Source organism: Tachyglossus aculeatus, chromosome 6, assembly GCF_015852505.1.
Source record: "Tachyglossus aculeatus isolate mTacAcu1 chromosome 6, mTacAcu1.pri, whole genome shotgun sequence".
Lineage (NCBI taxonomy): Eukaryota > Metazoa > Chordata > Mammalia > Monotremata > Tachyglossidae > Tachyglossus > Tachyglossus aculeatus.
The window spans coordinates 37550139-37577471 of NC_052071.1; the positions used below are offsets into that span (position 1 = coordinate 37550139).

Below are 27333 nucleotides of genomic sequence, written 5' to 3' on the forward strand. Positions count from 1 at the left end.
TGCCGAGTATCGTGCTTTGCACACAGTAACTGTGGTTACTATAACTTGCACACAGTAACACTTGATTGATAACATTGATTGACTATACTCCTTGGGCCAAGGGCTACTGAACAACTGCCATTAGTTGGGGAGCTAACATGTTCTAGTGGGAAGGACATGAGATTTGGCAAGAGTCTTGAGTTCCCATGTTACCTCTGCCCTGGTCTGCTGTGTGACCTTGGGCAAGTCACTTAAACTATCGGACCTCAGCTTCCTCATCTGTAAAGTGGGGAATAACTGCCTCTCCCTCCCTCACAGGGATATTGTAAGGATAAAATGTGAAAACTGATATGAAAGTGTTTTACCAAAGCGCTATATCCCAAACAAGGTATTATTGGTTTGAAACGCTATTCTGGTCTGGGCTGCTGGGTAGTGGATTCAGGAGGTAATAGGACGTGACCAAATTGAGAGAGAGTTCAGCAGGCGTATTTTATTTTTAAATCTGAATGATTTTGCCCTCTCATTTGCTGCCTTCTTTCAGGCAGCAACAGCATCCGTACAATGGAACAGTCAGTTGTCATAAGATGTTCAAGTATATAAGCCAGTCACAGTTGGGCAAGTGTGTCTCAGATTATCCTGAAATTGTGGTGCAGAGGCAATGTGATGTCCTTGTCACAAGGGGTTTTGGGGATTTAGGGTGAGATGAGGCCAGACTCTCCCTTGATGCCTGATGAATTGGCTATAGCTAAGAGTTATGTCTCCTCTTGTGCTGGTGAAACAGCCCAAAGATGGGTTACATTCTTCTTTCTGGAGAAATTTCAAATGACAAAGGCATAGTGTGCATTCTCGTTTCACTTAATTAAAAGGGGCCTGCTTGCAAATGTGAAACTAGTGTAATAAATCCGGAAAACTACCGTCTTTTCCGTGGCAGAGTCAGTGAACTGATCAGGGGCAAAAGGGCCAACTCCGTATTGATCGTTTCCTCATAATCCCTTTTTAAGAAAAACAGTACACAAAGGTTCCCTTCAGTCTTAAAATCTGCCTTGATGGAACAGGAAGCTTTATTGCTTAGGAGAGGTATGATCTGATTTTCTTCTACACGTAGTGGACCAACCGTTTCTGTTTCATACATGAAGTGTAGGAGGAGGTGGGTTTCAAAAACCTGAGAAACAACGTGGTTTCATGGCCAGGACATGGGCCTGGCAGCCTGACTCCGCCATTTGTCTGCTGAGTGACCTTGGGCAAGTCACAGCTCCTCTGTGCCCCAGTTACCTTAACTGTAAAATGGGGGTTATGACTGTGAGCCCCACTTGGGATGTGGACTGCCCAGCTGTTTAGCTTGTATCTATCCCAGGACGTAATACAGTGCCTAGGACATGGTAAGCACTTAACAAATATTATGAAAAAACTACATTCTTACTACAGTCGTCATCTTTGAGAAGGAGGAAACTTAATAACGGTAACACTGGTCCAGGAACCGATCTGAACCATGCCGGGTATCTGAATACGTAAAGACTCCCGCTGTTTCCTGCAGAAGCCTCTCCAGTGTTGCTGGGGGTCATCCCTTTACCTCCCCTGAGGACACTGTCCTGAGTAGAGAAGGATTTCTGGCATTGATAACCTAGTTTCTTCTTCCCGCAGAGTTGAGCCACACTGCTGGTGGCTAAACGATTCTCAGTACTCATTAACCATGAGCGAGACTTACTGAGGTGATGTTTGGGAGTAATCGGTTCATCAAAAGGGGAACCAAAAGCAGAAGAGAAATTTCAGAGCAGCTTGGTCCAGGTATACTTAATAATGGGCTGGAACTGTGTCCAAGGCTTCTTCAGTTTCTCGGGTGATGTCCACATTCTAACAAAACAAACCAGGAGAGAGCAGACAGGACAGGGGATTAATTTCACGTGGTGAGCCAAAGAAAAAGAGTTATTCCCAGTTATCACAGGCCTGTATGAGCATGGGAGTTGCTTGGGCTTTCCGTGATGGGACTAGGCACGGGTTGTTACCTTTCTGCTCCAGCATAAAACAGGTATGTGAAACACAACTAGCAGTTTCTAGTTTAGGGGTTATTCCTGAGTAGCCCGACCCAAAATGAGCTCAGTTAAAAGCCTCGGGATTCACAATCACTTCCTAGAACTTAAATCACTGCGTTCTTTTGCTCTCTGCTGAGGCTTCAGGCTAGCCCGAACTGTTCAGCTAGTGCTATCAGTGCAAGGCCCACATGCCCTCTATGTTGTTCTGTCAAAGACGACAATGGCAGGCGTATTAGAAAGGGCTGAAAGGTTTTTTTCTATTAAGGAGCAGAAAAGAAGCAGTTTGGGGAAAATGGCATTTGCAGAAGGGGCTGAGGACTGCACACACTAAAGAGCTAAAAGTTGACCACCAAGTCTGCCATTCCTTAGTACAGGGTTTTGCACACAGTAAGCACTCAATAAATACGATTGAATGAACGAATGCCTTACCAAATGAGAGGACTTGGGAAAGGGAAAAGGGGGCAAGTATTGCCTGGTATTTTCTTAAAGCCAAAGTTATGTGAGCGCTTGTATTTTCCAGGTAGATATTAGCAAGACTCAGCCTCCTGACACCTGCAAGTTGTCCTGAATAATGGTATTGCACCTAAGCACCTTATCTTCCCCCAATAATTTCCAAACTGAACTGTTAAAAGCCATCTTGAAAAAATGTTAAAGTTAGAAAAGGTTAAAACCATTAAAGGTGGCTGTTTTCTAGGCAGTATTTTAAAACAGCCCACTGATTATCTGGCCAGCCAAATCTTGGAACAGAGAGGTTCTATCTGTGATACCTTTTTCTGTGATAGAGATGAAAAAATACCTCTTTGAAGGTTGGCAATCTGAGGCAGCTTTTTAAAACATTTTCTCTGCCTTTCTTGAAGCACAGAATGAGGAAAACAGTGAGGTGGCATTTTCAGGGAGGAGCCCGTTCCTGCTTAATGACAGCAGAGGCTTGAAAGCAATGATGCCCAACATGCTGGAATCAACACTACAGCCCCGCATTTTTATTCCCCCAACCACTCTGTTTGAAACCACAGTCATCTACTTCATTTTTTGTAGGCAGCATATTAACTTGAGACATTCCACAGGACACTGGAAACCAGATGTTCAGGCAGAACTGCATTGGAAAAAGCCACTTGTAAAGATGTATGATGGAAGGGTGAGGTTTCCCATTTTTACAGGTCAATGAACATTCCTGAGGAAGACCCTAATTTGTTCTCAGTTGGCTGAGAAGGCCTACAGATCTGAATTAACTTGCCTCTGGCAAAACCCTTGAGTCCCAACTGTGGTAGATTCTTCTGTATGAAAAGCATTCTTCTTTCTTTCTCACAGACCTTGCTTCCCTTCATATTCTTGAGCCATTTCACTTTATGGATTTGATTTAATCCAGGGTTCTAATTAGGGGTTAAGCCTTCTCAGTAGAATAGCCTCTACCACATTTACAGGTAAATTGAGGGGAATGACATCAGACCAGCCATGTTCTCAGGAAGAAAAAGCACAGCCCGTTGGAGGTTAAAATAGGGGGAGTATATAGATTTTTAGTTCAGATACAGGTGTAATAGTTTCTTGTCCCAAAGATCAACTGGCCGTCTCCTGAAATCTGAGGGGCATTTCCTTTCCTGAGATCATGCTGGGAGTAAGTTATTAGTCTCCAATGCTGGGATGTTTTAGGAGAGTGGTTAGAGGTTGAACTGATCAGAATGGAACTGGGTGAGATAATCCAAAACAGATTAGTGGGGGAAGGAGAGGGGAAGTGAAAGAAGCCATCAGGAAGAAGGGAAAAGGAGAAACCAAATTACCTGAGGGCCAAGGGATCAAGCAGAAAGGGCCACAGGAAGAAATGGCTAGACCCAGGTCTTCCAAGCAGGGCTTTTGGGTTGGTTGGGAGTTTAGCCTGGGGCACAGCGTGGCAGTGCCGATACACGGGCTAGCTGGCTAGCCTGGTGGACAAGGTGCTAAAAAACAGGGAGGTAGGGAAGAGAGAAAATTACAATCCAGTAGTGCTGTAGAATTATTCTATCTTTCTGTAAGATGTTTAAAGCACGGTGATCCCTTAGAGGGAAGGTTGACATGTAGGAAAAGGCTGTGGTTTATTCTGGCCATGGGTTGGCTGGCACCTGGAATACGCATTCACATCCCCACACCCCGGGGGTAAAAATAGTGGGGGGCGGAATCCTGTGAATATGGGCAACTCTGGATGCACGTTAGATGAACTCTTGAGGGATCTGTGAAAAAGGCTCACTGATTGTCTTGGTGCTTTCAGTATTATATTAGATTTCCAGAGTTCCATGGCCAGGCCACCTTCCTCTCCATCATTCATTTGTGGAGACCCCAAAATTTCTAAGGTACTCAGACCTCCTTTTTAGTTCACCCATCAATCTTCCATTCCAGACCTTTCACTCTGGGCCTTTCCCTCCTAACTCAAAGTTTTAATTAGGGATTTAATGAAGAAATTTTATCATCAAGATTTCTTCTCCCCATGCTAGTGGAGGGTGCAAATCAAAAGGTTCAAAAACAACTGAACCTTGGTTACGCAATTGACTGAGCTCTGACGGCCGCCCAAGTGGTTGGTGAGTTGCAGAGGCAGAGCCAACTTTAAATTTTTGTTTTCTCAGAAATCCTTGTTAAATGAAATTTCTGTGAGCCCCAGGCCTTGTCTTAGGTATATCCTAAACACCTCTCTCCCTTTTGAATTCCTTAACCTCCCATCTTTGTGAATTATAAGGTAGTGTGGGCTGGGAACATGTCTACCAACTCTGTTGTGCTGTGCTCTCCCAAGCGCTTAGTACAATGCTCTCCACACAGTAAGTGCTCCATAAATACCATTGATGATGACGATGATGATGATGCCTGTTACCTCAGCCCTTGCTCTTCCAGGAAAGGATTCTAAACTGGATTAGATCCTGTTTGTTTCAACCATTTCGCTCTGGCTGTGGAAGTCTGGGGTCCTCCAGCTTGTCTCCTACTGCCCTGAGACGGTGATTAGTCAAACTGGCTGCAAAAACACTGGATGTCCAATTTGGGAGATTCCAGACCACGAAGACGCACTGGCTGCAGGCGTGACACCAACCCTTCCTAAAGCAGGGTACGTGTAGCACGTGGGGCGCCACTTACTTCTGGCTTCTCCCGATGGGTGTTTACTGCTTCCACGTTTAAGTAGATTGATTCTACTTTGCAACCTGAAAAGCAAATGCCATATAATTATTGCTCAAATGCTGAGGCTTTTGTAAAAAAAACTACATTTGGTTCAACTCCAGACAATAGCCAAGTGACAGTGATAGCTAAAAAGTAAGTGATGGGGGCGGACAGAAAATAGTTTGCTAAGACGGCTGGACTCTCCAGGAGCACACTTCACTCTTCTAAAGCCAACCTACTCCCTCTCTCTACTGACCTTTCATTCACGCTCTCTCTTCAATCTGGAACTCCCTCCCTCTTCACATCCCACAGGTCACCAACATTTTTCACTTACCTTGCTCATCTTCCACTACAACCCAGCCCACTACTTTGCTCTTCTAACATCAACTGACTCACTTGACATATATCTCGTTTATCTCACCATTGACCCCTCACCCACGTGCTCCCTCTGGCCTGGAATCCCTCCCCCTTCATGTCCGATAGACCACCACTCTACCCAACTTCAAAGGCCTATTAACAGCACATCTGTGGGACAACCTGATCACCATGTATCTCCCCCAGTGCTTAGAACAGTGCTTTGCACATAGTAAGCACTTAGTAAATGCTATTATTATTATTATTATTATTATTATTGTTATTATCTCCAAGTAGGCCTTACCTAAGCCCTTATTCATTCATTCATTCATATTTATTGAGCACTTACTGTGTGCAGAGCACTGTACTAAACGCTTGGGAAGTACCTTTTCCCTTCTCCCTTTCCCTTCTATGTTGCCCTTGCACTTGGATGTGTACCCTCTAAGCACTTAATATTCACTCCACCCTCTGCTCCACAGCATATATATATATATATATAGATAGATAGATAGATATAGATACATCTTATATATAGAGAGAAGCAGCATGGCTCAGTGGAAAGAGCACAGGATTTGGAGTCAGGGGTCATGGGTTCGAATCCTGACTCTGCCACATGTCTGCTGTGTGACCTTGGGCAAGTCACTTCACTTCTCTGAGCCTCAGTGACCTCATCTGTAAAATGGGGATTAAGACTGTGCGCCCCACGTGGGACAACCTGATCACCTTGTATCCCCCCCAGCGCTTAGAACAGTGCTCCGCACATAGTAAGCACTTAACAAATGCCATCATTATCATTATATCTGTAATTTATTTTAACGTCTGTCTCCTGATTTTAGACTGTAAGCTCTCTGTGGGCAGGGAACATATCTACCAACTCGTATAATACTCGCCCAAGTGCTTAGTACAGTGCTCTACACACAGAAAGTGTCCAATAAATCCCAGTGATTGATTAATGGAGTCCCCATGTTCAAAGCCCTTCTGAAATCACAACTCCTCCAGGAGGCCTCTTCCTTGAGCTCTCATATTCCTACCCTATTTCACCCCCTCCTGCCACTTCAACACTTTCAGGTCACCTATGCACTTGAATCCTCACTCTCTAAGCATTGGGCATCCATTCTCTCCCTCATCACAGCACTTATGTATGTACTTTTAAACTCTGTTGCTTCCCCTTACCTTTTACTGTTTGTCTCCCCCCGATAGACTATTAGTTCCTTGAGGGCAGGGATTATGCCTACATACTCCGCCACGCTCCTGTTCTGGGCCTTGGGCAAGTTACTTAACCTTTTTGTTTCATCTGTATAAAATGGGGATTAAATACCTGTTCTCCCTTCCCCTTTGACTACCCCTTAGAGCCTCCTGTACATCATGAGAAGCAGCGTGGCTCAGTGGAAAGAGCACGGGTTTGGGAGTCTGAGGTCAAGGGTTCTAATCCCGGCTCCATCACTTGTCAGCTGTGTGACTTTGGACATGCCACTTAACTTCTCTGTGCCTCAGTTACCTCATCTGTAAAATGGAGATTAAGAATGTGAGTCCCATGAGGGACAACCTGATTACCTCGTATCCCCCTCAGTGCTTAGAAGAGTGCTTGGCAAATATTAAGCGCTTAACAAATACCATCATCATTATTATTATCAGGGCCCGTCCAGTTAGACTATAGATTGTAGAAAAACAGTGTGGCATAGTGGAAAGAGCACAGACCCCAGAATTAGAGAACTAGTGTTCAATAATTATTCTCCCTCTTTCTTAGACTGGGAGCCCCATGTGGGACCGAGACTGTATCTGACCCGATAATCTTCTATCTACTTCAGTGCCTAGTTACCGTGCTTGGCAAATAGTAAGAGCTTAACGATCACTGTGATTATATCTCTTTGGACTCTCTCAAGTGCATAACGTGCTCTGCACAGAGTAAGCGCTCAATTAATACTACTGATTGATTGACTTGTATGTCTTGGGCAGAGGGTCTTCCGGGTAGTTTTCATCATACCTGTTGTTTTTATTACGGCAAAGTGGTGTTCTCGGGATAAAGACATCTTAAGGTGGGAAGATCACCTGTCTCCGTGTTTTGTTTTGTTGTCCGTCTCCCCCTTCTAGACTGTGAGCCCGCTGTTGGGTAGGGACCGTCTCTCTATGTTGCCAACTTGGACTTCCCAAGCGCTTAGTCCAGTGCTCTGCACACAGAAAGCGCTCAATAAATACGACTGAATGAATGAAAGATGAGCTATCGGGAAATCAGGACAGTGCCAGGCTAACTCTAAACTTCAAGGAACCATTGAGGTCAGGTGCGAATCACTCACCGTAAGCCACAGGGGTGAGTTTCAGCACTGTGTGCAGGGGACACTTGAGGTATGGCAGCTCCTCTGAAAGGGAAAAGAAAGTTCCGTCAGAAGAGACTTCACACTGCGGGGTAGAAAGAAAAAGCAGCAGCCAATAATGCCATGACCACCGTGGAAATATTGGTTAATATTTTTTCTTGTTTATCAAATGCAGAATTATAGAATAATTATATATGCAGAATTATATAATTCTCTACTTAGAGAATTAGAGAAGCAGCGTGGCTCAGTGGAAAGAGCCCGGGCTTGGGAGTCAGAGGTCATGGGTTCTAATCCCAGCTCCGCCAACTGTCAGCTGTGTGACTTTGGGCAAGTCACTTAACTTCTCTGGGCCTCAGTTCCCTCATCGGGTAAATGGGGATTAAGACTGTGAGCCCCCTGTGGGACAACCTGATCACCTTGCAACTTCCCCAGTGCCTAGAACGGTGCTTTGCACATAGTAAGCGCTTAATAAATGCCATCATTAATTATTAGGAGAGCTCTTTTCAATGTATTCTAGACTGTGAGCCCGTTGTTGGGTAGGGACCGTCTCTATATGTGGCCAACTTGTACTTCCCAAGCGCTTAGTACAGTGCTCTGCACACAGTAAGCGCTCAATAAATACGACTGAATGAATAAGGATCCTGAAACAGCCACTACTCCTATGGAATAACCCTCAGCATTAATGTCTTTAGGAGACGGGGATGTATTCCTTTGATCCTGAATTTGATACTCTTCAATCGCCGCTCATCATGGATTATTTGGTGACAGACAGGCACCCTCTTTGGGCACAGCCATGGTGGCTCTTGCCAGTGATGATGGCTGGGGCCATGGGGGACAAGTTGGGAGATAGAGCCATGAAGCAGCGTGGCTCAGTGGAAAGAGCCCGGGCTTTGGAGTCAGAGGTCATGGGTCCAAATCCCGGCTCCGCCACTTGTCGGCTGTGTGACTTTGGGCAAGTCACTTAACTTCTCTGGGCCTCAGTTCCCTCATCTGTAAAATGGGGATTAAGACTGTGAGCCCCGCGTGGGACAGCCTGATCACCTTGTAAACTCCCCAGCGCTTAGAACAGTGCTTTGCACAAAGTAAGCGCTTAATGTCATTATTATTGTCATTATAAATAATAACATAATGACAATAATGTCATTTATAATTTGCAATTTATAATTTATAACTTGCAAATTTGCAAATTAATTTATAATTTATAATTTGCAAATTTATAATTTGCAATTTATAATAATGTCATTTATAATGTCATATAATGACATTATAAATGTCATTATTATTATTATTATTATACAGCAGGAGCCTGAAAGCCAACCTGTAAGGGAATGGTGGCTTCTTGGCCTGGAAGAAAGATGCTTCCACCTCTCCAAATCCCTCACTGTTCCCTCCCACTTGGCCGAGAAAAGCCTGACCCGATATTGAGGACACTGCTTTTTTCAGGGACCCAGCACCTCTCCCAATATGAATTCAGTCCTGCTGCCAGCCCTTAAACATAGACGCTGTTGATACCTGCGCTCTTATCCAAGAAGTAGGCCAAGAGGCATCTCATCACAGCTTGATGGCAAATAACCAACACATTCTCCTGCCGCTCCAGCTCCATAATCACGGGTTCAAGTCGCTGCACCAGATCCTCATAGGACTAAAATGATAACAAGAAACCAAGATGAATTACAGACAGAAGAGCTGGAAAAATGAATTCAGTGGGAATTTCAGTTAAACAGCTTGGAACATTAGGACCTAAAGTGACTTCTACTAAAACAGTCACTCAAATCATATTTATTTCAAATCATATTCCCTTCAAGGCCCTACTGAGAGCTCACCTCCTCCAGGAGGCCTTCCCAGACTGAGCCCCTTCCTTCCTCTCCCCCTCATCCCCCTCTCCATCCCTCCCATCTTACCTCCTTCCCTTCCCCACAGCACCTGTATATATGTATAAATGTTTGTACATATTTATTACTCTATTTATTTTACTTGTACATATCTATTCTATTTACTTTATTTTGTTAGTATGTTTGGTTTTGTTCTCTGTCTCCCCCTTCTAGACTGTGAGCCCACTGTTGGCTAGGGGACTGTCTCTATATGTTGCCAACTTGTACTTCCCAAGCGCTTAGTACAGTGCTCTGCACACAGTAAGCGCTCAATAAATACGATTGATTGATTGAGCGCTTACGTGTTGGGACCATCTCTATATGTTGCCAACTTGTACTTCCCAAGCACTTAGTCCAGTGCTCTGCACACAGTAAGCGCTCAATAAATCCGATTGAATGAATGAATGTACTAAACACTTGGGAGAGTACAATACAACAAGAACAGCCACATGAGCCTATAGGTCACGTCTGCTGTGTAACTTACCTGCTGTGTGACCTCGGCCTAGTCACTTAACTTCTCTGGCCTCAGTTTCCTCATCTGCAAAATGGGTATTCAATACCCGTTCTACCTCCTACTCAGACTGTGAGCTCCATGTGGGACCTGAATATCTTGTATCTATCTCAGAGATTAGTATAGTACCTGTAACATAGTAAGCACTTAACATATATTATTATAGTATTATTATTGTTATAATTATTATCATTACAGAAGCCTCCAACCCTCAGACCTGGGCTGAGCTGGCATGGAACCCCCCCCCAAAAGTGTTCTTGGAGGCCTGGAGATCTATCCCTTTCCTGCTGCAAGTGTCCTTTAGCAAACGGGAGGAGAAAGGGGAGTCAATGTTAACCCTTAAATGTTAACCCTTACCCTCAATATTCTTATTAAAGATACTTAAATATCTTTTTAGATTTGGCTTCACCTCTCCCTGAGTTTAGCAGGTGATGAAACAAAAAAAATGGAAGACATTTCAACTTGTATTTATTAGATTTTGCTCCCAGGGGCCATCTGAGTGGGCACCTTCACTGGTCAAAACATATGGCCTTAGCACTTAATGGCCTTTGGAGAGGGCAGCCCCTCCTTTATACTTCAGTCCTGTCATCCAGATAAATGTTTTCAAACTGAGGCTTGGTCAGACTGGCCTCCAAATTTCTCATAGCCTAAGGGACTGAGGCTTTGCCCTGGGCTATCAGCTGGGGCCCTAAAAACCCAGTGTATTAGGAGGTCTACTCAGGGTATTATCCTTACAGAATCACTATAAGGCTATTCACATGTGGATGCAGTTTGGACTTTTAAGTCAGTCAATCCTATTCATTGAGCACTTACTGTGTGCAGAACACTGTACTAAGGGCTTGGGAGACTACAGTATAACAACATAACAGACACATTCCCTGTCCACGACAAGCTTCGTGGTGCAAGTCCATTAAGGTGAGGTGGGGGAAACAAAAAAATTAATTTCTCATTCTTTTCCTCAATCTTTTCAGCCCCAAATCCACCAAAGACAGATAAATGATGATGAGCCTTGTAGCAGGTCCCATAAACCCAATCTGCTCAGAATTAGAAGCCCACTGAAAAGCCCATAGTTGTACGCTCATTAAGCTCACTATTGGCAGGAAACGTGTCTGCTAATAATGTTCCCCCAAATGCTTAGCATGGTGTTCTGCGCATAGTAAGCGCTCAATGAATACCAATCAATCAATCAATCGTATTTATTGAGCGCTTACTGTGTGCAGAGCACTGTACTAAGCGCTTGGAAAGTACAAGTTGGCAACATATAGAGACAGTCTACCCAACAGTGGGCTGACACTGACTGATTGATTGTCCTGGGTGCAGGAAATTTCAAGAGCCGTCACTTTTGAAAATTAGGGAGTCCAAAGATGCTAAGCAAAAGGGAACTCAACATTGAGCCACTTGGGCTGCCATAGAACCTAGCAGCCACTACTTAATAATGATTGCGGTATTTGTTACATGCTTACTATGTGTCAAGCACTGTACTAAAGCACTGGGGTACCTTTTGTATAGGTACTATTTTGTTTTGTTTGTCTCCCCCTTCTAGACTGTGAGCCCGTTGTTGGGTAGGGACCGTCGCTATCTGTTGCCGACTTGTACTTCCCAAGCTCTTAGTACAGTGCTCTGCACACAGGAAGCGCTCAATAAATACGACTGAATGAATGAATGAATGAGGTATGCCCAGGAAGTTTCGAGTTTAGTGGGTGATTCGAAACAATGACTAGGAATCCAAATAACAGGGAATATTAACTGAGGGCCCTGAGCCAGACACGGTACAGAGCACTAAAAGCTAGTCCCAGTTTGTCTCTTACCTCTCCTTTGGGATAACGATAACGGTATTTATCCTGATCTCGTAGTGCAAATTCCTCTGGATAATGTTTTTGAATCTCCTCATACGTCATCTCTTCACAGACGCCCTGAAATCATCACAGAAGACTTCACAAACTAGAATCGGAGTCGCCTAGTGGAAAGAGCCACGGGCTTGGGAATCAGAGGTCTAGATGCTCATACTAGTTCCACCACTTGACTCGCTCTGTGACTCTGGATAAGTCACTTAACTTGCCTGTGCCTCAGTTTCCTCATCTGTATAATAGAAATTCAATCCTCCTCACTCTGATCTAGACTGTGAGCCCTTTGTGGGACAGGGACCGCGTCCAACCTGATTATCTTGTATCAACCCTAGTGCTTAGAACAGTGCTTGTTGCATAGTAAGCACTTAACAAATGCCATAAAAATATTCCTGTGAGTTCTTTGTACTCAAGGGTGGGAGGAGGTTTACGAAAAGATACCAGGATAAATCCCATTAAATTTAATAATGATAACAATAATAATGATAATAATAATAATGGTATTTGTTAAGTGCTTACTATGTGCCAATTACTGTTCTAAGCGCGGGGGTAGATACAAGGTGATCAGGTTGTCCCACGTGGGGCTCACAGTCTTAACCCCCATTTTACAGATGAGGGAACTGAGGCATGGAGAAGTTAAGTGACTTCCCCAAGGTCACACAGCTGACATGTGCAGCGTAGGTCAGTGGAAAGAGCATGGGCTTTGGAGTCAGAGGTCATGAGTTCAAATCCTGGCTCTGCCAACTGTCAGCTATGTGACTTTGGGCAAGTCACTTAAATTCTCTGTACCTGGGATTGGAGGAAGAGGATTTAATTATAATTATGGAATTTATTAAGTCCTTGCTCTGTCCTAAGCACTGGGGTAATAAGATCAGACACGCTCCCTGTTTTTCAAAGCAATTTTAGAGTCTAATATTCCTTCTGCCCACTGTTTTCAGTGACCATTTTTCGTGCCCACAGATTGCACCCTAAATCTTACCAATGGCTGGGTAGCCCGGACACTTCGACCACAGAGGCGTGAACTCGAACGACTGGATGGCAAAGGTTAAACATCCCAAACCTTAATTTACTAAATCTTGTAGAGTGTGGACCAGGAAATGAACCCCATCAGTAACACCACCTTAGAGCACAGACAACCGCTACCACTTGCCTCCCCAGATGGGGCAAATTTCAACGAGGTGGAAGGAAAATTTCTAACGGTGGGCACCTATCTACAACGCCGAACTGAAGTGGAAGTCCTGAGAGTGGAATGTTGCTCAGAGTTGCTCTCTGTGCCTCAGTTACCTCATCTGTAAAATGAGGATTAAGAGTGTGAGCCCCACATGGGACAACTTTGAGCAAATGAGTGACTCACGGCATCAATTTCATTTAAGGCCTTCCACTGTTCATAGGGGACATGGAGGGCCTCTGCGGTCTGGATAGTCCTCTTCATGTGACTGGTCCAAACTTTCAGGGCAGCGATATTCTGGAACTGGATGAAGTTGGCCAAGGCATACGCATACTGAAAGACAACAGAAAGAGAGAGGAGATGAAGAGAGGCTTCAGAAACAGGAGGACTGATTACGGATGAGGGAACTGAGGCACAGAGAAGTGACTTCCCCAAGGTCACACAGCAGACAAGTGGTGGGATTAGAACCCAGGTCTTTTGGAGTCCCAGACCCGGGCTGCTTCCACTAGGCTATATTGCTTCTCTGGTGATTGGAAGTGCTTCACTTACACAGTGTTGAGCTTTCAATCAATCAATCAATCAATTGTATTTATTGAGCGCTTACTATGTGCAGAGCACTGTACTAAGCGCTTGGGAAGTACAAATTGGCATCACATAGAGACAGTCCCTACCCAACAGTGGGCTCACAGTCTAAAAGGGGGAGACAGAGAACTGAACCAAACATACCAACAAAATAAAATAAGTAGGATAGAAATGTACAAGTAAAATAAATAAATAAATAAATAAATAGAGTAATAAATATGTACAACCATATATACATATATACAGGTGCTGTGGGGAAGGGAAGGAGGTAAGACGGGGGGATGGAGGGGGGACGAGGGGGAGAGGAAAGAAGGGGCTCAGTGTGGGAAGGCCTCCTGGAGGAGGTGAGCTCTCAGCAGGGCCTTGAAGGGAGGAAGAGCTTGGCGGATGGGCAGAGGGAGGGCTTTCGATTGAACTTTAGGCCCCTGAGTGAGAGTTACAGCTTTTAAATAAATAGAATTGACCACCCGAAAATTCCCATCCACAAGGTCATACTGCTTCACTGCCACCATCTCATGACTCTTAGATTTAGGACCCTCCAAAGAAATGGGCAATTTTCAGGTTCAACTCGTCAATAGTGAAGTCTAGCGGGTGACTGCTGAAGGTTGGAGATAACACAAAAAGCCCCACTTCCTCCCTGTGACAGTGAGTCTCTAAAATAATAGTTTACCTGCGCATGCGTGCGCATACACGCACATATCACTCCAGCACGCTGTTTGGTTAATAGAAGATAAGCAGTATTTACTTGGTTAAAGATTTCAACAGCAGTGGTACCGCAAAGTACTGATAGAGAATCCATGCTACAGCTGACCCTATGTAAAATAATTGTCCCTCTGGGAGGGGTGTGGAGGAGTGAGCAGATTCCCTTTTCTAGAAACTTCTGGGCCTTTCCCCCTCTGAGCCTTTCCACCTTAGAGAAGCAGCATGGCTCAGTGGAAAGAGCCCGGGCTTGGGAGTCAGAGGTTATGGGTTCTAATCCCGACTCCGCCACTTATCAGCTGTGTGACTTTGGGCAAGTCACTTCACTTCTCTGTGCCTCAGTTACCTCATCTGTAAAATGAGGATTAAGAGTGTGAGCCCCACGTGGGACAACCTGAATACCTTGTATCTACCCCAGCGCTTAGAACAGTGCTTGGCACATAGTAAGCGCTTAATACCAAAATTATCATTATGTGTGGGGATAATAATAATAATAATAATAATGGCATTTATTAAGCGCTTACTATGTGCAAGGCACTGTTCTAAGTACTAGGGAGGTTACAAGGTGATCAGGTTGTCCCACGGGGGGCTCACGGTCTTAATCCCCATTTTACAGATGAGGTCACTGAGGCACAGAGAAGTTAAGCACTGGGGAGGTTACAAGATGATCAGGTTGTGGCCAGCTGGACCATCTCAATTGGGAAGTCAGATGTTATTATTGTCTTAATGTTTACAAAAGGGGAAGATCTGTAATTGAAAATCAAGTCTGCTTCAACTGGGGAGCAGTGTGGCTTAGGGACAAGAGCACGGACTTGGGAGTCAGAGGATATGGGTTCTAATCCCGACTCTGCCACTTGTCTGCTGTGTGACCTTGGGTAAGGCACTTAACTTCTCTGTGCCTCAGCTCCCTCATCTGGAAAATGAGGATTAAGACTGTGAGCCCCATGTGGGACAACCTGATTAGCTTGTATCTACTAGGTGCTTGGCACATAGCGCTTGCCAGTTGTCTGCTGGGTGACCTTGGGCAAGTCACTTCACTTCTCTGTGCCTCAGTTACCTCCTGTAAAATGGGGATTGAGACGGTGAGCCTCACATGGGACACGGACTGTGTCCAAACTGATTAACTTGTATCTACCCAAGTGCTTTGAACAGTGCTTGACACATACTAAGTGCTTAACAAATACCAGTATTATATATGTATATGTATATAATACATATATATGTATATATGTTTGTACATATTTATTACTCTATTTATTTATTTATTTTACTTGTACATATCTATTCTATTTATTTTATTTTGTTAGTATGTTTGGTTTTGTTCTCTGTCTCCCGCTTTTAGACTGTGAGCCCACTGTTGGGTAGGGACAGTCTCTATATGTTGCCAACTTGTATTTCCCAAGCGCTTAGTACAGTGCTCTGCACACAGTAAGCGTTCAATAAATACGACTGATTGATTGGTTGATTGATTAACAAATACCATAATAGTTATTAAGTCCCTATTCCTGATGCTCACATGAATATAATTGTTCTCACATTCTTTCTAATAGAACTCAATGGATTTAATCATTTGTCTTTCCCACTGAGGTTTTTTGAACTCTAGCGATTAAAAGGCGGCTCGATTTCCCCCTTGAGCTACACCGAGCAAGAGTCTTAGTTTCTCCCACTCTTGACCATCTCACCATTTCACCTACCTGCTTGCCTCGAAAGGAGAGCCCGGAGTCCCCCCCGATCCTGCCCTTTAGGTTGAGTTCACTTTCTCCGTGCCGGCAAAGATAGATGGAGCGTGGTGTGATGTGGATATTCATGAGGTAATACACGGTTCGGCTCTGGATGTGATCCTGCACCCGGTTCACAAGGTAGCGGTTGCCCACGTCGAAAATTTTAATGTAAGAGAGATTGCTGGAGAGAGACAGGTAGGAAAGGAAGGTCAGAAGACTGAACAGAAGATACGCTCGTGACCGGAGAAGACCACGTCCTGCTAATTAATGTCCTTGGCATAAGATTCAGGGGGGACCCTTGTATCAGGGAATCATCATCATCATCATCATCATATTTATTGAGCGCTTACTATGTGCAGAGCACTGTACTAAGCGCTTGGGAAGTACAAATTGGCAACATATAGAGACAGTCCCTATCCAACAGTGGGCTCACAGTCTAAAAGGGGAAGACAGAGAACAAAACCAAACATACTAACAAAATAAAATAAATAGAATAGATATGTACAAGTAAAATAAATAAATAAATAAATAGAGTAATAAATATGTACAAACATATATACATATATACAGGTATCACAAAATCATAAAAGAGAAGCAGCATGGCTCAGTGGAAAGAGCACGGGCTTTGGAGTCAGAGGTTGTGGGTTCAAATCCCGGCTCTGCCACTTGTCAGCTGTGTGACTTTGGGCAAGCCACTTAACTTCTCTGGGCCTCAGTTCCCTCATCTGTAAAATGGGGATTAAGACTGTGAGCTCCCCGTGGGACAACCTGATCACCTTGTAACCTCCCCAGCGCTTAGAACAGTGCTTGGCACATGGCAAGCGCTTAATAAATGCCATCATTATTATTATTATAAAAGGAAGTTAATATAAATGACCCAGTGGAAGAAGTACCAACAGGGTACTTCTGGGTGTCAGAACCAGAAAAAATGTAGAAAAAAACCCCATTCCCAACACACAGAAATATGGACCTTAACCCATTCTCACATGCTTAATTTATCTACCCGTGAAATAAAGTTTAATTATTACCTTTCTCAAGAGTGTTGTGACACTTAATGAGTTAAAATGTATAAAATTCTTTGAGTCCCTTGTAAGATGCTGAGAATGTACCAAGTATCATTACTGTTATTTTCATCAATAGCTCTATTCAAATGAAATGTGTGCCTTAATTTGCCAGGGGTGTTATGACTGAGGAAGCTCAAAACCATCTGTTACTTTTCCTATCAAAATAATCATAATAATGGTATTTATTAAGTGCTTACTATGTACCAAGCCCTGTACTAATTGCAGATCATCAAGTTGGACACAGACTCTCATATGGGGTTTGCAATCTAGGTAGGAGGGAACAGGATTTAATCCCCATTTTACAGATATGAAATTGGAGCAAAGAGTAATGAAGTGATTCACCCAAACTCACGCAGCAGGCAAGTGACAGACCTGTGATTAGAACCCAGGTCATTTGACACTCAGATCTATGCTCTTTAAATACGATTAAATGAATGCTCTTTCCACCAGTCCAAGGTGCTAGCAAAGCTTCCGAGGGGATTCTGAAACCAACTCTACTTTCTCCAAAGCCTGTCAAAAATGTGACATATAGGAATAGACCTCTAAAGGATAGTAGGGATCGAAGAAAGATTCTGGTAAAGTAAGAAAGCATCCAGGTACCTTCCCTAGAGCAAATACACAGACTATCACTGACCGGTATTTACGGTTGGATCAGTTGAGTTTCAGCCATTTTCATGAGGACACTTGGCCGTGTGACCCTCCCATACTGTAAACAAGGCTGGAACTCGGTATTTCAACAGTATCACCACCTTGGATTATCATTTAATAATCAGTGTGACCTCACTGTGGGCAGGGAATGTGTCTACCATCTTTGTTGTACTGTGTTCTCCCAGTACTTTGTACGTAGTAACTACTCAATAAATACCACTGATGGATCTATTAATGTAATTTCAAGTTCATAAAATTCCCTCTAATGGGCTGATACGCTCAAGGCCAATTCCACCAGAGGTAGGTAATAACATCTTTTTGGATTTCTTCATTGCCTCTCTCCCAAAGAGCTCAGAAATTGGGACAAAAAAGGTTATTTATGAGCCTAGCTCTTGGTGGGCAGGAGCCACGCTGGCAACCTGTTCAAGAAAAGGCTATTTCCAGAAACTTAGTTTGTCTTCTTGTGAAAAAAACAAAAGCAAATTTATTACTTTACAAACATAGTCCACGATTAGTGTTTATTACCTGTCCAGCTCATCATCTAGGGGCTGGTAAGTGATCTGGTAACACTCGATTCTCTTCAGGAAATCTTCCACCACTTTGTCCCGATCGCAGTCTTTATAATCGGGGCTGGTCAGCTTCACTTGCTGTGTTCGGAGAGAGGTAATTCCCAAGATCACCAAGTTATGTTCATTTCAGAAAAAAACTAACCTGTGAGCAAAGTCTTGCTTCCACCGAACTCCTCAGTGTTCAGGGACTTACGATCGCGCCCCCAGATATATCCCAAAAGTTTGCGAACCTCTGTTGGCAATTATGTATCATTGACAGCCCAAGATAGATTCTTCCTTGTGACCTCCTGCTAGTTTACTATAGCCTTATTTTCTCTGCAGGGCCCTGGGTGGTCAGGTTCACAGTGAGATGCCCTTTGAACTCAATCCCAAATCTCTGCTTCTTAAAACTGGGGTTGGGGGAGGCTCAATATGGCTTATATACCCATATTAAAAATATCTCTAGTTTTAAAAAACTATAACTGGGACATCAGGAGCAGAATGTCTAGTGCAGAGGTGCAAGGAATTATCTTCAAAAAAGCCCTAAACATAAGTGACAGGTTGGGAGGAGTATGGGGGATAGGAACTATTGTACTGTGGTCTCCCAACCACTTAGTATAGTGCTCAAATTCATCTGCTCCTGCTTTAATTCTATCCTCTCTGTTCTGCATACAGTAAGCACTCAATAAATACCATTGATCGATTTACTGCTCTGCACCCAGTAAGTGCTCAATAAAGATCACTGATTGATTGATTGATTGATGAAAGGAGTCAGAGAGAGGAGCTTAGTGGGAAAAGCTGGAAGGACTTCAAAATACAAATGGATGGAATCTCCCAGCCGGAACAACAGATGAGCGTCAGTCCTGCTACCTCAGGAATGAGAAACTGCATAGAAGAATTGATTTTTGTGGTAGTGGTCTGTAGGGCTTAATACAGTGCCTTGCACATAGTAAGCACTTAACAAATACCATTATTATTATTGTTATTACTATTACTAGGGCAGCACTTGCATTCTCTGGGCCTCTGCCAGTTGTGTCCCCATTGAGGCACAAAGGGCAGTGAGCGAGTAAGTGGGTAGGGGCACTTAACAAATGCCATCATTATTATTATTATGTATGGTCTTTGCCAACTTGAGCCAGCCACAGGCAGAATCGGGAACAAAACCCCAGTCTCCCCATTCCCAGAGCAGTGCTGGATCGACAGCAGGTTTACAAACAAATAAGGAGGTGCAGGAATTTATTAATGGTGAATAGGAATGGAATGGGTCCATAAAGCCATTTGTGATCATGGGAAGGGGCAAAAAATAGCCACGAATGTCAGTTGGTGAGCCGATCTCAGCAAAACTTTGTGTTCTCCAGGATCTGCCAGAGAGACAATACTGACTTTCAAAAAACCGCAAATAGCTTGTGAGCATGATTGTCCCTCCCCTAATCTCATGGCTAATGTGAAATGAGGAATGGCAGAGGTGCTGGGAGTCAGGGCTTTGGGGTACTACTCCTCACTCAGCTACTGGCCTGTGGGGACTCAAACTATTTAGACTTTTCTTACTCCCAGGGACTGTCATTTGGCACTCAGTACCAGGCTGGTGTTTGGGTGGAAGAGAGAAAGATGTCTTGTTTCTTACTGTGATATTCTGTTCAATGATATCGGGGTCATTGCAAATGGACTCAATGAAGAAGACCTGCAGAGAGGGGACAGAAATATTTGGCACAAGTTTCCATGGTAAAGCAGGCGCCCTCATCAAAGGCAACAGGGCTTCTTATTACCTTGTATCCATGATCCTTGGCAAACTGAAGAATAAGTGACCGTCGTTCCCTGGTAGTGTTGGTGGCATCAAAAACCTGGAATGAAGGATTGAGTGTAAGTTATTTATTTATTTATTGTGTTTGTTAAGCACATATTGTATGCCAAGCACTGCTCTAAGGGCTGGAGTCATACAAGTTAATCAAGTTACTTTGTATTCAGCCAACACAAACATCGTACTCTCTGCCCCGAGCTATATTTTATTGTTTTAAGTCTACTTTTTCAAGAGTTGGGCATTGTTCAGGGTGTTTCAGCCTTATGGTTTAATGGACTTTTGATGGAGTCCAGTCCAGATAGGTTAAGGCATGCTGTAACACCAACATTTCTCCATGAACCCACAAGGTGCTCAGTAACATAACAGTCTCTGCCCTGTGCCTTCAAGCTGAACTGCTCGCAAACCATTTCAGGAACATACCTTTCCTCCCCTTCTGAAACTACAGAAGGGAATCCACAGTCCAGTGTTTACAAACTTTTATAGCTAGAAGTTCTTCCTATTGTTTAAACTACACCCCTTTGGTTGCAATTTAGTACCCTTTTCTCTTCTCTAGTCTTCGTGAGATCACAAAACAGCTACTCACTATCACGTTGAAGAGTATTATTTAAATCTTCCTATAGCACTCTCTTCTCTAGGCTAGATAAACCCACTTCTAGCTTACGTCACAGGAATTAGTTTCTATATTAATCCTTTTGAGGGTGGGCAGAGTGAAAAAAGGGCTCATCTTTTGGCCTAAATTCTCCATTAATTTGTCATCTGTGAGGCTCAAAGCATATACTAAGCACATGGGAGAGTACAATACAACAGAGTTGGCAGACACTCTCCCTGCCCACCAGGAGTTTACCGTCTAGAGGGGGAGACAGGCTTTGAAATAAATTATGGATATGAACAGAAGCGCTGTTTATGTGTTCTAACAAAGGTCTGACCAAAGCTGAATGTAGGGGGAGGATTACCACAGAATTATTCCAACATTTCTCCAGAAGGTGAAGGCATGCTCCATTCCAATTTACCCATCCCTGTGCGAGTCTTGGTTTTTTCTATCTTTATTGATAACATGATTTTGTCTATGGAGCAGCCGGCTACAGCTCAAGAATCGGACTTGATTGCTATAACATAAGAACATTAGAAATGCCAGTATTGGCTTAGACAATCTGGTCCCATATTCTGTCTCCAATTGTGGCAACAGGGTGCTTAGAGGAACAAATTGTTATCTGCCTTTATGTCCTTCCTGACTTTAACCTCTACGACCCTAATTTACTTCCTAGTAGCCCTTTTTGGACCTCTCGGCGATGAATTTATCCAAACCCCTCTTGAACCTACTGATGTATTTAGTCTATGCAACTTCCTGAGTGAACCAATTCCATATACGTGAGGAAGTGTTTCCTTTTGTTGGTTTTAAATCTACCACCTTCAAGCCTCAAGCTTCCTCTCTCTCTAATTTATTTTAATGTCTGTCTAACCCAGTGGACTGCAAGCTCCTTGTGAGCAACCATCACGCCTACCAACTCCGTTGTGCTGTACTTTCCCAAGCGCTGAGTAAAGTGCTCTGCACACAGTAAATGGTCAATAAATACCATCGATTGACTGATTCAAAGGTTGCTCCCTAAGCTGGTTATGGGATTTAGTAAACAAGAATTCCGGATTCAACCTGTCCTGCCCCTCCACGACTTTGGAAATTTCAGCCATACTCTCACTCCATCCTTGCCTTAAGTTTATCCTCATTCAGAAGCTTCTCCATTGTCCTTGCTCATCTTGATGGATTTTTGCCATTTTGATGATGCTCTCCTTGGTACTATATAAAGCAAATTCCAAAGAAGTATTCCCTTCCATCAATTCCACTCCAAGTGGCTTTCAGGGAGAGATTTCCAGCAAACCTTACATCCCTAGGGACTTCAATTCCTTTATCATCAGTAAGAGCGCTGCATAATATTGCAATATCTCACAGGGGGTAATGGAGCGGAGGGTAACAGAACAGAGTGGAATCAGGCCAAAAGGGCAAACTACTTCCCAGTATTTTCAGTAGTCTATGCAAACTGGAAATTAGTGTTCCCTTTGCTCTGCATCCCCAAGATCTTCAGATCTGGGGCTACCAGTTTCACCCTAGGAGTGCGGGTTCAAGCTAAGACAGGCTCGGGGAGGAACTACTCTGTAGCTCTGGAAGATCCCGTCCTGAACCTGTCCTGGTCTGTTTTAATGTCTCTAGAAGACAGATCAACTCCAGGGCTAAGTTTGGATTTGCTTTGGGGGTGGGAGGAGGCAGCCGAGTGTGGAGGTGGAGGGAGAAGGGATAGAATGGATGATGGCTGGGGTCCCTTTTCTCCCCCCAACCCAGACTCGCACTTCCAATTACGTTGGTCTGCAGAAATGCCAGATCCTAGTATTCTTGCTGGGAGACACTACAGTAGTGGAAGCTCTTATTTATGACTCAATCCACTAAGTCACTAACTGCATCCCTCCCAGTTTGCATTTTTTGAAGGAAAAAAATCCACAAAGCCATCACAAAAGTCAGTAGGGAAAATAAAGATGTAGGACTCTTTACCGCTACATGGCCTTCTTCATGACTAAGATATTCATGGACATCATTCAGAGCTGCCAGTGCACATTGCCTGCAAAGGGAAGGACAGAGGACTTAGCTTTCTGTATGGCCTTCCCTCCTCTTCTCTTGAATTTTTCCTGTGAAAGACATGATTGGGTCCATTCTCACAGCACAGTCCTGATCACTAACAAGAAATGATTTAGCCAAGGAAGAGCTCCTTAACTACGTTAACTTGTTTCTGACTTCAACTTTTCTACTTTTAGTTAGTTGTGGACAGGGAATGTGACTGTTTATTGTTGTAATCTCCCAAGCTCTTATACAGTTTTCTGCACACAGTAAGCGCTCAATAAATATGACTGATTGAGTGAATTAATTGCAAGACCGACCTGAGTATCCTAGCTTTTATAAGGTATTTATTCAAAGGCAGGGCAGAGAGTCAAAGGGCTGGGAAAATACTCACTTCCTTATCGTCATAGCCTCTCTGTTGTCAGGGCGGAAGAATTCGTAGTTCTTATATGACTGCACAGCTTTTCGGCGATACTGCCCTAAATTGAACACTGACCAAAACATACCACTGTGAGTAGGTTCAGTTAACTAAATCGTGAAACATCTGCAGCCAACTGGACATTAGACAGCGGATTACGACAGTTAGCGGCAATGGTCAAGCTACTGATAGCAGTATTTACAGAAATCCACTGATACACTCAAATCTCCAGAGGGAACAAACAGGCTCTACAGCACTAGTCAGACTTTAACCATTCCTTTCATTGCCATCCAGGAGGGCAGATGACAGTGGTCAGGAAAACCCCTAAATTATGCTGGGAATTTTAAAACCCTCAAAAGGACTATTCACCTATCATCTCCATTTCTTCCCTTCCAACTCTCTTCCAAACCCCCTCCAGTCTGGAGTTGTCTCTTTTTTATCCTACTGTGATCACGCTCACAGAAGTCTCCAGTGAAACTCTCCTAGGGAAATGGAATGGCCTCCTCTGGCTCCTTGATCTTTCTGCGGCTTTCAAGAGAGTTGACCAGCCTCTTCTCTTAGATCGGGGTGGATAATTATTTTGGTCACGGGCCACGAACTCCAGTAGGTAGGCCCTGTTAGGATTGACGATGAAGAGCTGAACGGAGGAGGGGGAAGATGTAAAGATGTATAAGCACCTGAACTTCTACGGCTCCTACCTGGCTTCCAGCCTGCCATGGAGTCTGCCCACATAGCCTACAGCACTGAGATCTAACTGCATCTCTGGCAGGCTCAAAGCTAGATAGGAGCCTTCATGGGTAGAAGTGCTGCTTCTGCTAATCACTTGGTGGCTCAGATTTTAACCACAGTTTATCAGGGCTCTTGCTTCCAACTTCGGTTACAAATTCTGCTTTGACTATTACCTCACTTTTTACGGTATTTGTTAAGCACTTACTATGTGCCAGGCACTGTACTAAACCCTGGGACAGTTACAAGACAATTGGGTAGGACAGAGTCCCTGTCCTGCAAAGGGTTCACAGTCTTACTCCCCTTTCTACAGATGAGGTAATTGAGGTACAGAGAAATTAAATGACTAGCCCAAGGTCACACAGCAGACAAGTGGTGGAACCGGAATTAGAACCCAGGTCCTTTGATTCCCTTTGGGGCATCAATCCCTGGCTGACCAGCCCCAGCGACTTAATCCACTTAACACCATCAACACTGAACTGAACTCATCTTCCCTCCTCAACATTCTCCTTATTCCAATTTTCCCATCCCAGCAGCCCATTGCAATCCTCCTAGAACCAAAAGCTGGTAACCTTGGTGTCATCTTGGGACACTCCTCTATGATTCTCCTTCTATCTTATTCTTTGCTGTGCCATGTCTTCCTGAGTAAGATTTCTCGTATTCACCCTTTCTTCTCTACCCTTATGACTATCAATTTGGTGAATGCTTTCATCAGTTCCTGGCTGGCCTAATGACCACCCTGCCACTACTAACCCTGGCACATTTTTGAGGCACCAGGTTAAGCTTTTGAAGGATACTTTCAATAGAAATGAGATCCACCTGAACCACTCAGCATTTCCCCAGCATGGGCTAGAGTGGCACTGAACAACTAAAGTAGCCAGTCTCAAAAAGGAAGGCAGGTGATTGATTCCTGATTCCTGATGGAGCCCAGGTCAGTCTTGATGTCCTCTCCCTCCTCCACCTCCTTGTCCTGTACCCTAAAGGCCACGAAGTATCAGAGCCTTGGAGTGAATTCCCCCATTTTCTCCTCAGTCTCCCACACTTACAGTCCTTACCCACTTACGGTTCCCCAAAATATGGATCAGAGAACATTACTCTCCTCAAAAATCTCCAGTGATTTCCCATTTCTTTTCATATAGAGCACAATTTTTGACCATCATCTTTAAGTTTCTCTATCAGCTGGCTTCCCCTCTTTTCTATCTTTCTCTTTTCTCCTACTACTACTCTTTTGCTCCTCTGCAAATGTTCTACCTGTCCCTAACTCATAACTCTCCTGCTTCCGATCCCTTTTGCATTCCATTCTCCCTCTCCTGGAACATCTTCCCTGCCCTTAGCTATATTAAAACCCAACCCCCTGGCCCTTTCAGTGCTTTTCTAATTGGCCACCTCCTCCTAGAGGAATTCCTTGACCTTTCCCCCAACCGTACTGGTCATGTCATTCCCTTAGCTCTCTCAATACTCCTATGAACCAGTCTGTTTACTAACTGCTTTCAACTTATTACCTTCTATATATTATTTACTTTCCCTGATCTTTTGACTACTCCATCATCTTCAATTTATAACTCCTTGTCTTCCCCATTAGACTGAAAGCTCCTTGAAGGTAGGGTTCATGTCTAAGCTTTCTGCTGTATATCCCCTCAGCACCTAGTTCAGTGGTATGCCCAAGGAGGTACTCGATAAATACTGTTATGGATCCTGGGCCTCCTGCCTTTGCTAGTGAAAAATCATCCCAGGGCTAACTCAAGAGGGACCAGTCGGGATGCTTCACTGATTCCTTGAAACTCCCAGCACCTTGGGGTACTTTTGGGGTCCTGGAAATTGAGTCCCTAGCGGGAAAGGGAACCCTGACCCAGCAGCTCTTACCTTTTGTGGGGGTTCCAATCCAATTCAGATATCGAGTTAGCTTTGTGGAGATGTAGGTCTTGCCTCGGGCTGGCAACCCCACCATAATAACCACTGTTGGGGAATTGGTGAACTGGGGGATGGAGGCTGCAATTAGAAAGAACAGTTCTGGTTGTTAACCCAATTAAACAGTTTCTAGGAAGGGAGACATTGCTTTCAGCTGAAAACATTTCACCCAGCTCCGGGGTTAGACAGGCACCTAAAATACCAAGGTTTAGGCCTCTGGCACCTTTTTGAGGCGTCGGGTGAAGCCCTTGGAGGAATGCTTTCAGTAGGATTGAGATCCACCTGTAGAACATTCCTTGAACCAGTCTGTATTTCCAAAGGGTCCAGGGTGGAATTACCAAATTAAAGGAGATGATAGTGTTCCAAGAAAAAGGCAGGTGCCTGATTCCCGATAGAGCTCAGATCAGATTGCCCTGGTGAATCTCCTCACCCTCCTGTCCTGCATTCTAACGGCCGTCATGAAGTGTCAGAACCTCTGAGTTGATGCCTCCCATTCTCTCCCCACGAATACTCTTCGGCCTCAAATCTGCAACCGCCTGCAAGTAGGTCTCCTGCACAGCTTGATTTCTGGGTCCCCGCCAGCCACAGCTTTGCCGGTTCCTGGTCCCAAGCTGCTTTATCTCACCCTACCTTGTGGGGCCAACCCATGAGTTCGGGGCTAGAAACACCACGTCCCCATCAGTTCTACCTTATCTTGGGAAAACTGCCTTCTAGTTTGTCAATAATATTGAGAGTTCTTTTTTTTTTCTCCTTTTCTTAATTTTTCAGGGATGTTTACCTTGACTGGCAGCCCAAGAACCAGGGTCTCCTCACTATCCACAAAGCATTCGTTACCTGGACAATACTAGTGTTCACTCCCAGCACCTTGCATGCAAATACACATATTCATATTCAGGCATCATCATCATCATCATCAATCGTATTTATTGAGCGCTTACTATGTGCCGAGCACTGTACTAAGCGCTTGGGAAGTACAAATTGGCAACATATAGAGACAGTCCCTACCCAACATTGGGCTCACAGGCATACACACATACATATCTCCTTGCCAAAGTGCCCTCCCTTTCAAGAAAGAGGGCACTCACCGCCCCCCGAGCTCAGCTAATTGTGTGCTTCCCTGCAGTCACTGCCAAGAAAAAGAATCAAGCACCTTGTCCCCCTCTCCATCCCCCCATCTTACCTCCTTCCCTTCCCCACAGCACCTGTATATATGTTTGTACATATTTATTACTCTTTATTTATTTATTTTACTTGTACATATCTATTCTATTTATTTTATTTTGTTAGTATGTTTGGTTTTGTTCTCTGTCTCCCCCTTATAGACTGTGAGCCCACTGTTGGGTAGGGACTGTCTCTATATGCTGCCAACTTGTACTTCCCAAGCGCTTAGTACAGTGCTCTGCACACAGTAAGCGCTCAATAAATACGATTGATGACGA

The 27333-nt window shown here is 44.1% G+C and overlaps 1 protein-coding gene across 4 annotated transcripts in view; it reads right to left on the minus strand.

The window, feature by feature from the left end:
- Positions 1 to 454: 454 nt before the first annotated feature.
- Positions 455 to 27333, minus strand: part of PFKFB1 (6-phosphofructo-2-kinase/fructose-2,6-biphosphatase 1) — a 31205-nt gene continuing 4326 nt past the window's right edge. For 2 of the 4 annotated variants that reach the window (XR_005451585.1, XR_005451584.1), the window contains exons 2-15: positions 25850 to 25975; positions 23237 to 23333; positions 22780 to 22846; positions 20209 to 20283; positions 20067 to 20123; positions 18420 to 18541; positions 16156 to 16363; positions 13367 to 13513; positions 11977 to 12081; positions 9299 to 9428; positions 7769 to 7831; positions 5100 to 5164; positions 3785 to 3940; positions 1749 to 1830 (exon numbers count right to left, since the gene is read on the minus strand). Coding sequence is in view for 1 of the 4 variants with exons in the window: in XM_038747965.1 (XP_038603893.1) it covers positions 1771 to 1830; positions 5100 to 5164; positions 7769 to 7831; positions 9299 to 9428; positions 11977 to 12081; positions 13367 to 13513; positions 16156 to 16363; positions 18420 to 18541; positions 20067 to 20123; positions 20209 to 20283; positions 22780 to 22846; positions 23237 to 23333; positions 25850 to 25975 (1322 nt within the window). In the remaining 3 variants the exon portion in view is untranslated. Of the gene's footprint in view, positions 787 to 1309; positions 1831 to 3784; positions 3941 to 5099; positions 5165 to 7768; positions 7832 to 9298; positions 9429 to 11976; positions 12082 to 13366; positions 13514 to 16155; positions 16364 to 18419; positions 18542 to 20066; positions 20124 to 20208; positions 20284 to 22779; positions 22847 to 23236; positions 23334 to 25849; positions 25976 to 27333 lie in introns of those variants that run through there. The other 2 variants (XR_005451583.1, XM_038747965.1) reach the window with 2 other exon arrangements.